The 16,570-nt window shown below is 38.0% G+C and overlaps 1 protein-coding gene across 1 annotated transcript in view; it reads right to left on the bottom strand.

Annotated features, from left to right (window-relative positions):
• Positions 1-9,909, bottom strand: part of LOC137187341 (complement factor H-like) — a 47,006-nt gene extending 37,097 nt beyond the window's left edge. Inside the window, exons 1-9 of the mRNA XM_067596167.1 lie at positions 9,739-9,909; positions 8,508-8,702; positions 8,186-8,365; positions 7,055-7,219; positions 3,987-4,151; positions 2,999-3,181; positions 2,718-2,903; positions 1,986-2,153; positions 216-401 (exon numbers count right to left, since the gene is read on the bottom strand). Of these exons, the coding sequence (XP_067452268.1) occupies positions 216-401; positions 1,986-2,153; positions 2,718-2,903; positions 2,999-3,181; positions 3,987-4,151; positions 7,055-7,219; positions 8,186-8,365; positions 8,508-8,702; positions 9,739-9,808 (1,498 nt within the window). The 5' untranslated portion in view covers positions 9,809-9,909. The remainder of the gene's footprint in view (positions 1-215; positions 402-1,985; positions 2,154-2,717; positions 2,904-2,998; positions 3,182-3,986; positions 4,152-7,054; positions 7,220-8,185; positions 8,366-8,507; positions 8,703-9,738) is intronic.
• Positions 9,910-16,570: the final 6,661 nt, after the last annotated feature.

The raw sequence follows: 16,570 nt of genomic DNA on the forward strand, positions 1-16,570 counted from the left end.
CAGTCCACCTCATCCTGAAATAGCAGTTTCAGCATGAATTGCTTCACAATATAAAGAAATTGCCCCTCTTCCTTTGCAGTTTTCCTTTAAAATACAAGGTAAATAGAGTGAAAGCAAGCCCTCTGAGGGAAACATCTGAAAGCTAGATCATGGACCACCTTTAACCATCATTTCCTCAGATAAGGAACCAGGGGATACGAGAAGGATTTATTTACCTCCACATGTTGGGAAGGGACCACTCCATTGTCTGTCTGCTAAACATTCGACCTCTTCGTTCCCTTGAAGAGTTTGTCCACGCAGGGGGCAATAAAACCTTAACTTTTCTCCTTCCCTTAGTTGTGCACCTTCTACATATTTGTGGAGCTTTGCTTTGCCAAGTACATCTGTGACTGTGCATGTTGCTGTTTTAAGGAAGAAAAACAGTTTTATCACCAGGTTTATATAAACAGCAGCATATATGACTTATGATCCAACTTTTTGGGTTTCATGAACCCAAATCTGATGTAAATCTATGTCTAAGTCTTTACCTCTGTATGATAAAATAAAGATAGTTGCATTTACAGTGACCTTGCAAATATGAAACCTTTGTCTTGTACGACTCTGTTTAGGATATTAACCAAGCATGTTTTATTTTTTTGTTTTTTGTTACTCATGGTATTGTGCCATCCAAAAAGTATATTTTTCAACCTGTGTTTCCCTCTTTCAGTCTGATTAATAGCTACACATGCTATTTTTCATTAAGAGAAAATGTTCATCAATTTTCTTTTTCTCATGAAATTTTTATAAGGTGCAGTAAAGATAGTTTTAAAACTCTGCAACTTGCATTTTCTATAATTTTTGAACCCACTGTAGCTATAGAAGCAAAATATGACTGCCAACACTCAGTATAGTTTTTAATTCTCAACTCCTGGTGCACTTTTCATCTTCAATCTCTCATGATATGCTAATGATAATATCTTGTTTCTCATATAATTTCTCTGTACTACACAAGCAAGCAGTTTTAAATAGTCCTAATGAACTTTCCTGTAATGTTCACTTTTTTCCAAGTTGGTAATATGTACATGTAAAATAGTTTGGCATTCAATAAAATACACTGGATAAATACACTTATACATTTTATCTATATTATTATATATTAAATTCTATGCCAAATGCACAGATCTCCATCTGTCATCACTTGCTCATTAAATATTTCTGAGAATAGAATCATCTCATCTTAGTTGCAAACTCATAACCAGAGTACACTTATGGTATTTGTACACAGATTAAAATTGCCTGTCAGGAAAACTCCACCATGATTAGTACTCACATAAAGTATTATATTTTCCTTTAGTTATTATCTTTTACCGCCCAGGTGCTGGTGCTGATTTTTCCATCTTAAATACAGTTCTCACATGCCATATGAATGTTGAAAGCGTTATCGGTCACAGGCCTTGACTGAACTGCAAGAAATGGGGGAAAAAAATCCACAGTTCTTGTTTTGTGCAAAAATGCACTCTGAAGTTTAACGAAACCCTAATATGAGGCTTCAGAATTTTGAGTTAGCTAAATTGTGTGTGCATATTTTCCAAAGTTAGTCTTTTTTAGTAAGAAATCCCCTCCTTGAGTTTTCCCAGACAGTGTTTCCTTCCTGAGCTGCGGCACATGGATACTTCCTAGTATTTCTGGGACAAAACATTGCCAATAAACCTATATGTGACTACCAAGACTAAGATACCAACATGATTTAGCTTACTTAGACTGCTGAAACCAAATTAGCTTTGGCTGAACCTTACAATACATTTTTAAACAGAAAGAGGACTGTGGAATTTGCGCCCCATCTTTTACAGCATAGTTACACTACTAAGAGATCTCCTCGTGGTCAGTATAATGAGGAAGACCCACAACTCTCCCAACCTACATATGGTTTGTGAGAATTGTGTTCAGATAGACTTCAAAAAACTCGGCACCTATGCTCTAAGTCTGCTTCCATTTGGCCTTCTTACCTTTACATGTTACTGGTTTATCCCATTCGCCGTTGACACATGTTGCACTGCCAGCTTTTTCACTAGGTGTGATACATCTATACTCAATGACATCATCATGCACATATCTTTCTTTATCCTCGGTGACCCTCATTGTATCCGTCTCATCTTCGGGCTTGTGACAGTGCACTAAAAAAATGTAAGAAATACATTGTTACCTGACATGTCCAATTAGATTGTTTTGAGTTAGAAATGTCATTTGCTGGATTTAAGTTTTAGCAGTGTTGTTTTTAAATGTATTATTTTACCACTTGCTTTTCAATCACAATCTAAATGTTAAAGAGTTTTTTTCTCAAGGTATTATTGCTCGGACAGCAGAAATATTCTTATCATATGACTTAATGTGATTAGCTAAATACATCAATTTCAGGCTAAATGCTCTTGATGTTGTATTGAAAGCTCAGCTGGGAATTAATACAGATTTTTTTGTAACATATTTGCAAATGTAACACGTTTCTTATTGCCAGAAAGTTACTTGTATCCTTGTCTACACAGGTCAAATCAAAAGTATAAATTGAACCCATCCACATCTGGTTTAAAAGGGGAGAACCACTGAATGCAAAACTGGAAAACTTCCAAAATTCCATTTTTCTTCCATACATTCATAATAGCATTCGGCATCTTGATAAGTCAACATGCTACCCAACTGGAATTGTGTTAAAGGTTTTGTGCAATGCTTTTGAAAGTACGTACATGTACAATTAATGTCCACCTTATCCCAATGCCCATTTGTGCATGTAATCATGCCTTCTCCCTCCATTGTATACTTCTGGCGGCACAGATAAGTTACTGTAGAGCCAGACGAGTATTCCTTCTGATATGCACCACGAACAACTGCATTCTCTACTCTAGGTGGGGCCTCACAGGGCTCGGAGATAGCTGCAAGAGATGAAACATGAGAAGTATTAACATACATCTCATATACGTTTTTATAAACAATAATATCTGATAAAATAAGACTGAAGATGACTCACGTGCACAGATCTTTTTGAATGGTATTTCTCCAGATTGCCATTTCCCGTTTTGACAGGTTAGTTCATGAATCTGAGCAAGATATCCTTTGTTACAATCAATATAGAAGGTACCTTGATCCGTATCAGTTCCAAAGATCACTCTCCCATTAGTAATATTAGGAACTTCCCCACAACTGTTTTCATCTAGAGTGGATATGATAATAAACATTAGATCCATATATTGTAGCTAACAAACATGCAGTAAGTAAACCAAATTTCTGTTTTTAAATGAGTTCAAGTCTGGAACAAACCAGGTAACACTGTGTGAGATAAAGAAAACATGTTAAAAGAAACAATACAGTATATTGAGAGACATTTAAAGAGAAGAATTCATCCATCAGCAATATCAATGCATAGCTTAGAGGTACATAAGATGCACATTGTCTATATTTTTGTTCTGGGGCTCTACGTGAATATCTTTGCCTGATTCACAGTTGAAAAAACTTCTCATTTATCTTATGGCCCCCCTCCTGATGAGCCCTGCTCTGTTCTGATTGGTTAGCTTCCAGAAGTTGCCTCTCAGCAGACTTCCACCAGCTCTGGAGGCTACGTAAACAAACAAGTAGTAGTGGGATTTTGCTTCTTTTTCATGTACTGTACTGGCTTTCGACTTTTTCACATATGTTCACCTCCTGATTTGGACCTTTGACCATGTTTAACATAGAGATCCAACATCATAACAGTATAAAAATAACAGAAAATCACAAAAAGCATGATATGTTCACTTTAAGCATACAGTGACCAGGCAGCGAATCAATGATATTGTTTTACTGTTTTTTTTTTTGTTTGTTTTTTGTGTTTATGTAGTGTTTCTTAAGAAAGGAAAACTTTACTGATTAAAACCTCAAAACCTCATTTCATTTTCTAATTAAAACATCAACAAGCTGCTGTGGTAACTTTGCTTCATGCAGGTTATATCTAGACTAGTAAGGCATTCAAAATTCTTTACCGATGCATCGTTGGATTGTAGACCACTTGCGCTTGTTACATTTGGCTTCACCCCACCAGCCTTTAGTGACAAGCTTATAACCTTCATCACAGGCATAGTGCAGTGTTCCACTTATTACAATTCCAAATCCATTTGGAATTTCAGCTTTGGGACATGTTATGGTATCTGTAAAAAACAAAGAAAAAGTTACAGTTCTTTATTACCATGAACATGAACAGTAAGTCAGTCCCTCATACATGCATACAGTACACTGCAGCTGTAAATATTCACTAGAGCACCAAGTGGCTGAAAATAGTCCCCAATAAATGAATGATTACTATTACTGTTTGAGTAACCTTTGCTGAAAACTACAGTGCCTGGCTGTTTTAGGAAAATTACTGAGCCCCCTTTTTTAAAAATTAAAATATATATTTTAAACATGTTGTTTACATGTTATTTCTGCTGAAGATTTACATTTTCAACAGAAACAAAAGGATTTGGGGTTGAGTGGCTTTGGGAAATCAGTCAATACTGAGAGATGAACTAATGCACTATTAAAAATAAGGAAAGTGTAACTTTAAGTACAGTATACTCCTTGAGTAAATGTACTGTCTACCACCGATCACACCCACAAAGCGGAAAAAAATATTGAGTTTCAAGGTAGGAAAATGGTTGTGAATGGCCTGAAACTGCTTGACTGCAGTATATTTGGAAATATTATTAGGTTAAGGATTTAAAACATTTATTATATTTCTTAAAGATCTCCTCTAGATGTGTTTTTAGAGGTATGAAAAATGCTCTACTTTGAATATTATATCAAAGTGTGTTTTGTTATTTGTTGTTGTATTTTGTTATTTGTTGTTGTGTTTTGTTATTTGTTGTTGTGTTTTGTTATTTGTTGTTGTGTTTTGTGATTTGTTGTTGTTTTTTGTTATTTGTTATTGTGCTTTGTGATTTGCTGTTGTGTTTTGTTATTTGTTGTTGTGTTTTGTTATTTGCTGTTGTGTTTTTTGTGCATTGTTGTTGTTTTTTGTTATTTGTTGTTGTGTTTTGTGAGTTGTTGTGTTTTCCTATTTGTCACTTCAGGGCCACCGTACTTTTTGGCACATACATCATTCTGCACAGTGAAGCTCAATCATCCAACTGAAGCATGAAGAAGAAAAACATATCTTGAATGGAGGGGACTTAAAGTTATTCCAACGTTTTCTTCCAAGCATATGGTGAATGAATATAGATTCAAAATAACAAGGACAGGATTATCACTCCATCCATTTTGCCTTCTCCTTAGAAAAGCAAGTTTTGACATTTGAAATTTATGCCAAATTAAAAAATGAGGAAATACAGCTGCTGTTAATTTAGGATGTAAAAGCTGTAATTACACTTATTGCACCTCGAAGCTGCAAAACAATGCATTTTAAAGTCTGTGTAAAGGAAAATCTGAGACCTCTTTTAAACACATTTTACACGTTAGAAAATAATTACTGAAAACATGTCAAAAGACTGTGAACTATGTAGTACTGAATTGTGGAGTTGGAGTGTTAAACTGTTTTTCACCATTTCTGTGCTCAGGATTTTTTGGACGGGCCTGAAATGGTGGCTCGATGATGTAGACGGGTTACTAGCATGACCCTTCCCTCACTATATAAACACTAGAGCACACATACTCATAGTTACTATTTTTACATCAGGTAGTTTTACAAACTTTAATCAGAGACAACTGGGATTCACTTCTAATAATCTGCTGTTACTGATAAATGGGACCATTTCTGGTCAACATTAGTGCTCAAGGAGTCGGTTTAAACCAGCTGAAGCATCCATTGATGGGTGGAGCCGCCAGCGGCTTCGGCTTCAGCACCGGCTGTTCGGCTTGGAAGACGGGTAGAGTCAATGGATGTGGTGCCAGCAGCGGCAGACACTGGCCGCTGCCCGTGGCTTGGGCTTTCGTACCAACTGTGTGGGCAGCACTTCACCGAAATACAAGATGTGAGAGGCAATTGCTCCTTTATCTTATTTTTAGTAACGTTAAGTGTAGCAAACTACATAGAAAAAAACGACAATTTAACATAATAATGATTGTGATGGATCACTTGTTAATTAGTCATTTAAGTTAAATTTTTACTGAAACAAGTCCACATTTACCTACAAAATAGGTGCCGATTTAACCAGTGGCTCCTAATGTTACTTTATTGTTAAAATATCATCCACGTTGCTTGCCTTACACCTACTAACAAGGCGTATTTTAAATTGTGTATTGTTATACAGGAGTTTGGTATGAGTGTTGTTCACTCAGAGGCTGTTCAGTTGGACTGTGCTTTTAGCGCCTTCAGCAGACATGCCCCCAGCATTTCAGAGCATAGAATACTGCTTATTTTTCCACAATTTTGAAACCTAATTTTATATACTTGCCGGTTTTCTTAATCATGCAAATTTGGTTTGCATGAAGTGGTTAATTACACATTTTTCTGTTGTGTGACAAACTCAGAACACATATATATTATTTTCCTGCCACTTACAATTACAAGATGGCACTGCATATTGGTTATATATACATGAGTCTCGAAACTGTGTGTAAACCTAGATACTGTGTCAGATGGACATAGAGAATATTATTGTTTAATTCATAATTGTTCTGTTATATCCATGAGCTAATCAAAGTACCAGCAAAAGAGTACCATGTTTCATGGCTTTGAGCTTTGACAGAGATTGTTTTTCACATTACAAGCAGCAGATTGAACATATATTTTTTTGTGCTGTCTTTAGACTGCAGGAGGGATTTCATCAACTGAGGGGCAAAACTTCCATACAGCCTGAAATCAGTTGTCAATGACAGATGATTAGCAGTAGTTTGGAGTTTCACTCTTTTTGTGCTTACTTTTATCTATCAGACAGGAGCTTCCCTGTTTTCCAGCTTAATGATTTAAAAGTCACTGGAGTTGTTTTCTATGTTTGGCATTGACTGCAAGTTAATAAGTTTGACAAGTTCAGCCAAGATGGTAAATACATGCATGTAAAAACAGTAATAAATTGATAGAAAAATAGTTTGAAAACACTTTGTCTTTTTAACTGTATTGTGTTCTGTACTTGCTCACCTTCACAAGTGGATTGCCCCTCCCAACCTTTTGCTGTACAGGTAAGAGTAAAACGTGATTGACCACCCCTGCAGACATAACGGGCCTCTTCATCTTCTGTGTATTCCTGCTTGTAATTGTTGCTAATGTCTGCATTCGGGAAATCCAGTCTGTCACATTTTATGTCTGAAAAAAGAAAAGAAAAGAAACACAAAAACAAGATGCAATTATTCAGTGCTGCACATACTGAGTGTTGTTAATGATAGCAGTGTGACAAAGTGCTTCTATATGACATAAAGTCTCACTGAGATTAAAAGAGATTTAATCTTAGTGGGTCTTTTACTTGGTTTAATAAAGGATATACTGTATGTAATGAGGCTACATTTACTTCACAGCTGTTTGTACACATATAAATGTGACATATATAAATGCAGAAATAACTGTTGGTGGCTGTATGAACTTATAAGAAAAGACCACAGAGCGATAGTGATCTGCCGATTACTTTATGGTTGTCTTTCAGCTTTAGTATGTGCAGTACATTGAAATAAATTTCTAAACAAGTTGAATTTAATTTCTCTCATTCACTCCTTTGCTCTATTGTTCATCTCTTTATCTCACTCTTTTTATTGTAGTTGAAAAGTCTAGTACACTACTACTGTGTTTCAACATAAACAAAATTAACAAGATTTTTTTTATCTTTAGTCATGATATCCATACTGCTGGCTCCCTGTGTTCGGCTGTATTAACAACTGCTTTTAAAGGATAAGGCTGGCGATTTTCTAATCTCATATGCAGAACCAAACCAACAATGAACTCATCCTAGTATTGTGTATGTAACCAAAGCCTGACATACTGCAGAAACACAAACAGGAATTCACAAAAAGTGAGTTTTAATTCCTGATTTAGTTCCTGAGTTTAGCGGCTCTTGGTTTCTAGGACAAATTAGTGGAAAAGGGTCATTAGAGTAAAAAAGATCAATCCTTACTGGACCAAAATCCTCAGAGTGATGCAGATTTGGTCCTAATTTTAGACTTAGGGGTAAAAACATTGTATAAAATTAGTTGATAAACTAGAAAATTACACCTATTTACTCCATTTTCTCCTCCTGATGTTTCAAAGCTCCTTCCCCACTTGCATAAATATTCACAATACCTTGACAAGGTGGATCTGGACTCCACCCATCTCTGGTGCATGTGAGTTTATCAGCGCCATCTGTTTTCTTGTACCCTGACTTACACCAATAGCTTGCAGTGTCACCCAATGTTATTCTCTGCCACCAAACGACATTCCAGTAATACACATCTTGGTGTTTTTGATTGGGGCATGTAACCTCTAGAATAAGAGAAAAAAATGTGTGTATCAATTGATCAGGATCAGATTAACCATCATCATCATCATCATCATCATCATCATGGGTTTATAAATACAGAGAGGAATCATTATCTCTGGCACTAAAGTTTATGTAGTTTTTTACCGTGGCATACTGGTCTGATGTCCCACTGTCCGTTGTCTTGGCAAGTAGACACTGCTGAGGGGTCCCGACGGGTAGTAATCCCATACTTCTCTCCACATATGACTCTTACTGTGGCACCAGGTGGAAACAAACTTCTGTAAGCAGGGTCATACGTGGTTCCTTCGAGTGCCAGCAGCGGCAGTTCACATTTTATTGCTGCATTTGTTGGGAAATGAAGCATATTACCTGTTAGTTTGTTGTAACAAGACAGACTACAACACCATGACATCCATCCATCACAGGTGTGGGGCTCCAGTTTGCTGTGTTTCCTAGTTTTGTGCATTTTGAAAGTATTTCTTCACTGGGTTTATATTTAGGATTGCATGCAAAATCCAAGATTTCATGTTCTTTGTACTTTTGGATTTCTCCAAGCACATAACCATTTTCAATCTCAGGTTTATCACATGTAATCTCTGTTGAAGATTGAAGACACAAACACACGCACACACACACACACACACACAAATATAACAACATTTGTCCATGAGAAGGCAGATGAGCTATAACTACTGATTAATCTGATTTGAGAGGAAAAATATGGGCCTATTTTAAAACTTTTTTTTGGAAAACAATCTCATAATCTGTCTCTGAAACTAAAGTTGATGTATTTTTAAACTTTGGCATATTGGTCTGGTGGTCCATTGGTTGTCTGTTGTCTTGGGAAGCGGAGACTGCTGAAGTGTCCTGCAGGTTAGAAATCCAGTCCTTCACTCCAACATATGACTCTTAAAGGAAGGGTTCACAAGTTTTCAAGTCGGTCTTAAAACAATATTCAGGAGCCCAAATGAACATTGAAACAGGTTTTGCTGTAATCAGTCTTCCTGTTCATACTGGTCATTGGAAGATTCCTTCAAAATTCAAGAGAAAATTAAACTTTTTGCTCCACAGCAGTTTAAATTGTTGCTGGGATTTTCTACAAGCAGGTGTCTGAATAAGACCTATCACTCCCCCAGTGTTAATGTGGATACATGACATTTGATTACAGAAAAGGCTTGAAAAAGTTTACATCTGATTTTTTTCTTCTTTTTTTTTTTGTCAGATTTTGTCACTTTGAGGTTTTAAGAAAAGGAGTTAAGGTCCTAATATTTGATAAAATGACAAATTAAGTTGAATATGTTGCCAGATCAGCAAGTTGTTTTTTTAACTGCAGTACAACTACAGAGAAAATGGACCAGAAATCTTACGTTCTTACCATTCTGTTGTAAAGATTTATCCATGTTCAGCCACAGGATAAAAAGCCAAAGAAGGTGAAAGAATCTCATTGTGAGGGTCAGGAATTGCTGTATTTAGGAATTATTCTCTGACTAGAGTATCTGTGGCTGAGTTAATGTTTGTCCCCTCAGACTCATACAGATCAAAGTCTTTCCGGACAGTGAAATGCACAAATACACATTGAAAATAGTCTCTGTAACATGGGCACTTCTCCCAAAACCCTCCCTCACCACATACACACACAAGTGTGTGTTGTTTGAATTGCATTATGAAATAATGGAATTGTTGGGCCGTGGCTACAAGTTTGGCTATCAGCAATAATTAATGATTATCAAAGATAATTGTTAATTATTAAAATCAATAAAATTATTAATAAGAATTTATAATAATGGGGCACCACCCTGGACTCAGGGAAAAAGATAGCCAATTCAGTCTCAAAGTGTACTAATCTATGAATTTGGGACTTTGATTAATAATTAATTTAATAACTATAAACAAAATCACCATATCAATAGCTAGTAAAGGTTGAAGGATTTGGAGTTCTTTACAGAGCAGAGGTTGGCAAAACTCATTCTTGTGCAACATTAAAACAGACAACAGGTATATCCAAAAGCATTTATTTAACAAAAGGGTAAAAGCAACACACAATACTAATCTAGCTAAGTGTACCTATATACAAGTGTGAGTGTGTGTGTGTGTGTGTGCGTGTGTGTGTGTGTGTAGGGAAGACAATAGCAAGATGGCTGCAGTCACCTGGTGACTGAGCACATGGCATGCCGACAATTTGGCTGATAAAGGGAACTACAGAAATAAAAGGCCAGACCATGTGGTGTCTTGAACCACATGTGCTGCCTGAACCAAAGTTTTCCAAACTAGGTTTTAACCTCTTAACTGTGTGGTTCTCTATTCAAGGCCAATTGGTGTATGCTAAAGGTGCCAGGTTAAAACGAGGTTAGTTGCATGCAAGGCCTAGTTACTGGATTTAACATGTGTTAAGCATGCTAACATTAACCTAGCGGTGTGGCTATGCAGTAACCTGACTATAGGCAACAAGGACATCACAACAACAGTTCAATGTATAACCTTAACCAAATCAATACACGTACAGTACATTGTTTGAGTTAAACATTCTTGCTTAGCCGTACTATGCTTCACTGTGTTGCTAGGCTATGCCCAGTTGTTACCAGTCCATGAAGGAAGAGATGCTTTGTGGTGTCCTGCTTTGTAGCTGGTGAATCCGTGGGTGAGTCAGGCTGAGAAGGCTTTGGCTCTGAAGCTGAGAGATGCAGGCGTTGCTGGGGAGACAGCACTCCAGTCGTGCAGAGGGCCCAGGTCACTCCTTGGTGTAGAGTTAGTGGCAAGCTAACTCCATTCCGCGGCTCCTGTACTTGTTAAACTGGCCAGCAGACTTGTGTGTTAGCTGCTGGCACAAGGAAACTTAGTCTCTGAGTCTTAGGCAGGCTCTCGCGTCTTCTGCCGTAAAGAAGACTGTGTGTGTCTGCTGTGAGCAGGCCAAACAAGAGAGTAGAGAGCTGCTCCAGCAGCTGCTGGAGGTGTGAAAGAGATCAAGGAGCTGCTCCTGCTGCAGCTCGTGGAGAAAAGAGAGAGATAAGAGGGGAATCTCTAGTTTTGATAACCTGGATCCATGGGTGGAGCTTCACACTTTGGGTGCGAACCCCCAGGGCTCAGGTTTCTTGGAGTCTTGAAACATGTGGTAAACTGTGGTCCACGTGTAGTCCCAACAGAATGGTACAACTCATATTTCATAAGACAGACTACTCATATAAAACTATGCAGTATTTAGGTCACAGGTTAACAAAGTGAGTGAGATAAAGCCAAATAAACATAGTATTTTGCAATATTGGTTGAACTATCTAATTAATTTCAGCATTTAAATATGGATTTTCCTGCAGGTCATGAGGGACAAAAACAACTACAACAAAAAACCAACATAACACAGTCTGATCTATTTAGCTTTATTCTTTACAAGGAAATATGTTGACATTTACTCTTGTAATACGGTACATAGGAAGAGGCACCAAACAGACGAGAAAGAACATGTATGTTTCATTAAAATTGCCACAGAAAACAGGAGAAGAGTAAGAACATAACTGCACTACATAACTCGTCTAAGTCTTTGCTCTGATTCAAAGACGTGATGGCTATAGGCAAGAGAATAACACCGCCATTAAAAATGGAATTTAAACAGGACATGTCATGCACATTTACGGGTCTATATTTATATTCTGGAACTCTACTGGAATATCTGCATGATTTACAGTTTTAAAATACAAATTTATCATAAACTGGTTCTTTATCGAGCCCCTCGGTTCAGCCTCTGAAACAGGCTGTTCTGATTGGCCAGCTGCCTCTCAGCAGACATCCAGCGGTTCTGAAGGCAACGTAAACAAACAGCAGTATCAGGATCTCACTTCTTTCTCTCCTCGTTTTTCAATTGAAATGGAAACTTCTCAAATACATCTGTACATTTTTGAACCAGAAATTTGCAAGGGGATAATGTGAACAACCGGAGGAACAACAGCAACAAAGTCCCCACTTTTCACTTAGATTGTCTTTCCATGCCACATAGTGTCAGTGTTGCTAGCATTGCAACTGTTTTTACAGTTACAAGCCACACAAAAGTTCAGCTGGTCCACACCAAGTGCCATTGCAACCCTGTCCCCTATCAATGACGTCTACATACTACCAAATTGTTTTCCCAATTAAAATTGCACTGATTGAGATTAAGATTGCAAACGTAATAGTTGCCTGGATTAAGTTGACAGGCAACTTCTTTTTCAAATGAATGAAGCGCTACATTTATGTGCTACTGCAGTGAAGTTGTAGGGAGGCGGTCAGGGTGGATAGCAGACGTATACCTGAGACCAAGGTTTGCATCCTGATTCCCGTGTGTGGTTAGGTTTAGGAAACAAAAGCACTTTGTTTAAGGTTTAGTGAAAGATTGAGGTTCCTGTTAAATGTTAACATGTTTATGTCATGTAATGTGCTTCAATACCATGATCTTTCCCTAACCTTTAAGGAGACATTATGCTTTTTCTGGTTTTCTATTATTTATACACTGTTATGTTGTTGGATATCTATGTTAAACACGGTCTAAGTTCCAAAATTTGAGGTTAACATGTGGAAATGCTCCCTACAAGTCAAAAGCCAGGGCTTCAACGTGCTCTGAACGCTTCGTCTGGGAAGTTTTTTTCTACCTTGACATCAGCTCGTCGCACAGAATGGATGGCTATTAATGTTTCATTAATAGCCATCCATTCTGTAGCCTTTGTTGCTCAGGTTTTTCCATGTCTTGTTTGCATTGGCCACTCTCATATTCCGGATCGGATTTTGGCTCGAACATGTACAGATGTATTTGATTGATTTTGAGTAAAGAACGAGAAAAAGTAGTGCAAAAACTTTTGCAGAGGATACATCTGTGGTTCCTCGCTCTAACCTCCCCCATGAGCCTCCTCGCTCCTCTCTCGTCTCTCCTCTGAGGTGCATTTAAGGGATTAGAACATCCTCAATGATGGTGGAGGGAAAACAATTTCTGGGTCACAGCCAGAGGACAGAGGGGGTGAGGACGGGAGGAAGCATACATTAGAAAAATGGAAAGCACCCTATATATTTTTTCTTCCCTCCTGTTTTTTTCTCTCTCTCTCTCCCCTAGCGTGTTTTCTCTTCAGGTGCCATCAGCTAATTGCTTCCCACATGCGCCTGTCAATCATACAACTCATTGGTTCCTTCAGATTTTGAATCAGCCAATCATCATCCAGAGCCCTCCACAATAGAGCAGAACTCGAGAGTGAGGGCCTTTCATATCTCTGCTCTTCACTGTCTGTATGAGCTGTTGGTACGCTGTCAGATAAACTTACTAAAGAAAATTTGTGGGATGTAAAACAGAGGCTGAACTGAGTGGCTGCATTAAAAGTTAATTAAGAGGGTTTTTTTTTTTTGAACTGCACAACATGCAAAGAAATACCAGCAGAGACCCAGAATATAAACATAGACCTGGAAATGTGCGTAATGGGGCTCCTTTAACTTTTATCTGGTAATTATGTGATGCAATTCTCAGGTTGATCAGTGAAGTTTATGAACTGCACAGCAGACTGCTTTCTCTGCTTACAGTGAGGAAGCAGCAGCTGTCTCATGAATGGGTCGAACATGTGTCATATGGTGTCCGCTGTCTGAAAGTTGTAAGACAATAAGCATAAATATTTTTGAATGGGGAGGGGGACTTTAACTTTAACACTCAAACAGAGATTTAATTACAAAGCATGAGTGACTAATAAATGCCAAGTAAAAGACTAGTCTATCTACCGTAAGCGCTTAAAGCACGGCAAGCAAGGGGAAATATATACACTAGCCTATATTATGATCAATGACAGGAAGCAGAAAACAGACTGAGTGATGTAATATATTATATATTATATTATATTATATTATAATGTTTCATTAAAATGTACTTGTCTTAACTCTTCAGTTTGGTTAATCATTCACGTTTGTCCAGCCAGCTCATGTCCATCACTTCCAGTAAACTTAAGCTTTACTGGCAACAGAGCAGGGTCATCACACCATCGATCAATGGAACCTCCTTTTGTAAATCTGACCTCTATGGGCTAAATATGGGCTTTTTGACAAAACTAAATTTGAATGCAATATTATTTTTCCTCATGGTAACACTACTCCCAGTGCTGGGTTGTACAAGAGATAATATTACCATAGACATATTGCCAGTATGGGCAGATTATATATATTAAGTACCTGCAATACTGAATATGCTCAATTTTCCACCTTCCTTTTATTTGTTTGGGCTTGTACGTCTTCTCTATCTAATGATCCTCTAAATGATTGTTTGTTCCCATATTATTGTTCCTCTGATTTAAGTGTTTCTAATTGTAATTCAAATCAAATTATTATACAAATGAACCTGCTTTGGAAATGATTTTCAGCTTCTTTTATACATAGATTTAGGTCATAGTTTCACCAAAAATACTGTCATAATAGCCAAGAGTTGCTAGTCAATTTTCATTTTGGTGCTGTGAATATTTTTTTGCAGTGCATTTTTTTATTATACAATCAAAATGTTTCTGAAATCTGTTTTACTCACTGTGAAAACAGAAAGATGATGTACATACTGGTATAACTATTTACTCTCGTTAATCATTTACATGTTTATCCAGCCATCTCATGGCTGTCAGTTCTAGTTAACTGAGCCCTTTAATGGCGAGCAGGCAGGAGAACCACACCATCAATACACCTCTGATGAATGCTCAATGTGTCGATGTGTCTTCTTCCTCTGGTACACCTGAACTCGATTTCATCATGATGAGCTATATTCAGCTTATCAACATATGTAAATTTGAATGCAATATTATGTTTGTTCAGGACATCTTCACCCACAATTACGGGTTCTGTAAAAGATAATGCCACGGACCATCACACCCCGACGGCCCCGGTGTTTCCTCCGCAGGCTTCACTTCACTCAGTTGCCCGACAGACCCGCTGCTTCTTCCCACTTTCACCTGAATAACAAACCGGGGCTCAGTGCTCCGGTTGGATCCAAATGGAGAGCTGGAGCTAACGTGAGCTGGGAGGCTAACTGGCTGTACTTCTTTCCAGTCATGCTGCGGCTAATGCTCTGCTAGCCTCCCAGCTAGCCCCGGCTCTCCATGTGGATCCAACCGGAGCACCGAGCCCCAGTTTGTTATTACGGTTAAAGTCTGCGGAGGAAACACCGGTTAGCCCCAGTTTCACTACAGGCAGATTCACTGACTACAGTGGGCGAGGAAATAAAACCATTGAATCAATAAGTACAAACACTGTTGATTTCTTCCCGTGGAGCTGACATGCACACTATTTTAGTTCAGTAAATTTCAGCTGTCAGTTAGCCCGGTGAAGGCAGGTTAGCCAGCTGCCTGTCGGAGGCATTTAAGGAGGAAGGAAAGCACACCGCTGTAAAGGAAAGGGGTGTGCTAGATTTACAAAACGAGAGCATCATTACGAAATGACAATAGTAAACAATAATCGTTTTATCTTGATTATCTTGTTTTCATAATCGTTGAAGGCCAAAATTGTAATTGAAAATAAAATTTGATTAATTGCACAGCCCTGTTTCATACTCTCAGTTGCAAGCACTTCACTACATATCACACACTGTCCCCTTTTATCCTCAATGTACTAAAATCAACATTTTAAATACTCCGAGTCATATCTTCGCTTCGCCATCTTGCCTCCGAACATCAACACAAACTTAAAGTGAACGTCAATCAAATGATGGTTACCATGGTTACGGCGCGAGACTGCTGCACGTCTCTGACGCATGCCTGTCAAAATACTTTATTTTCAAAATAAAAGACAAGACCAATATCAGATGTGCATTAAATATTGTTTATTTATTTTTGATCAGTTGTCCTTGACTTACTTTTGGGTCGTGATCCACCAGTTGAGAATCACTGTTTTATGGGATCTTTCTCTCCTGATGGTTTAATTTTTTTCTGTCCACACTGGTTCCCAAATAGGCCAATACTATATGTTAATGTTAGCATTTTTCCATGTTATTGTTCCAACAGTTCCTTAATCTCATCTGCATGAATTGGTCTTTTGAATCTCATTTTTGGTTCTTATAATTTACTTTTATCACTTCCCTTCTGTGTCTTATCACTGTGGGAGTAAACTGCAGTACTTGTAACAGCTGATAATGAGCTGAACCGGCAGAGACCACCGGCAGGAAGTCCTCCCTGCCGCGACTGCGGATATCTACAAAGTCGCCTCAACAGTGCTCACAGGCGGATTGCTGAATGGAACGA

Source organism: Thunnus thynnus, chromosome 8, assembly GCF_963924715.1.
Source record: "Thunnus thynnus chromosome 8, fThuThy2.1, whole genome shotgun sequence".
Lineage (NCBI taxonomy): Eukaryota > Metazoa > Chordata > Actinopteri > Scombriformes > Scombridae > Thunnus > Thunnus thynnus.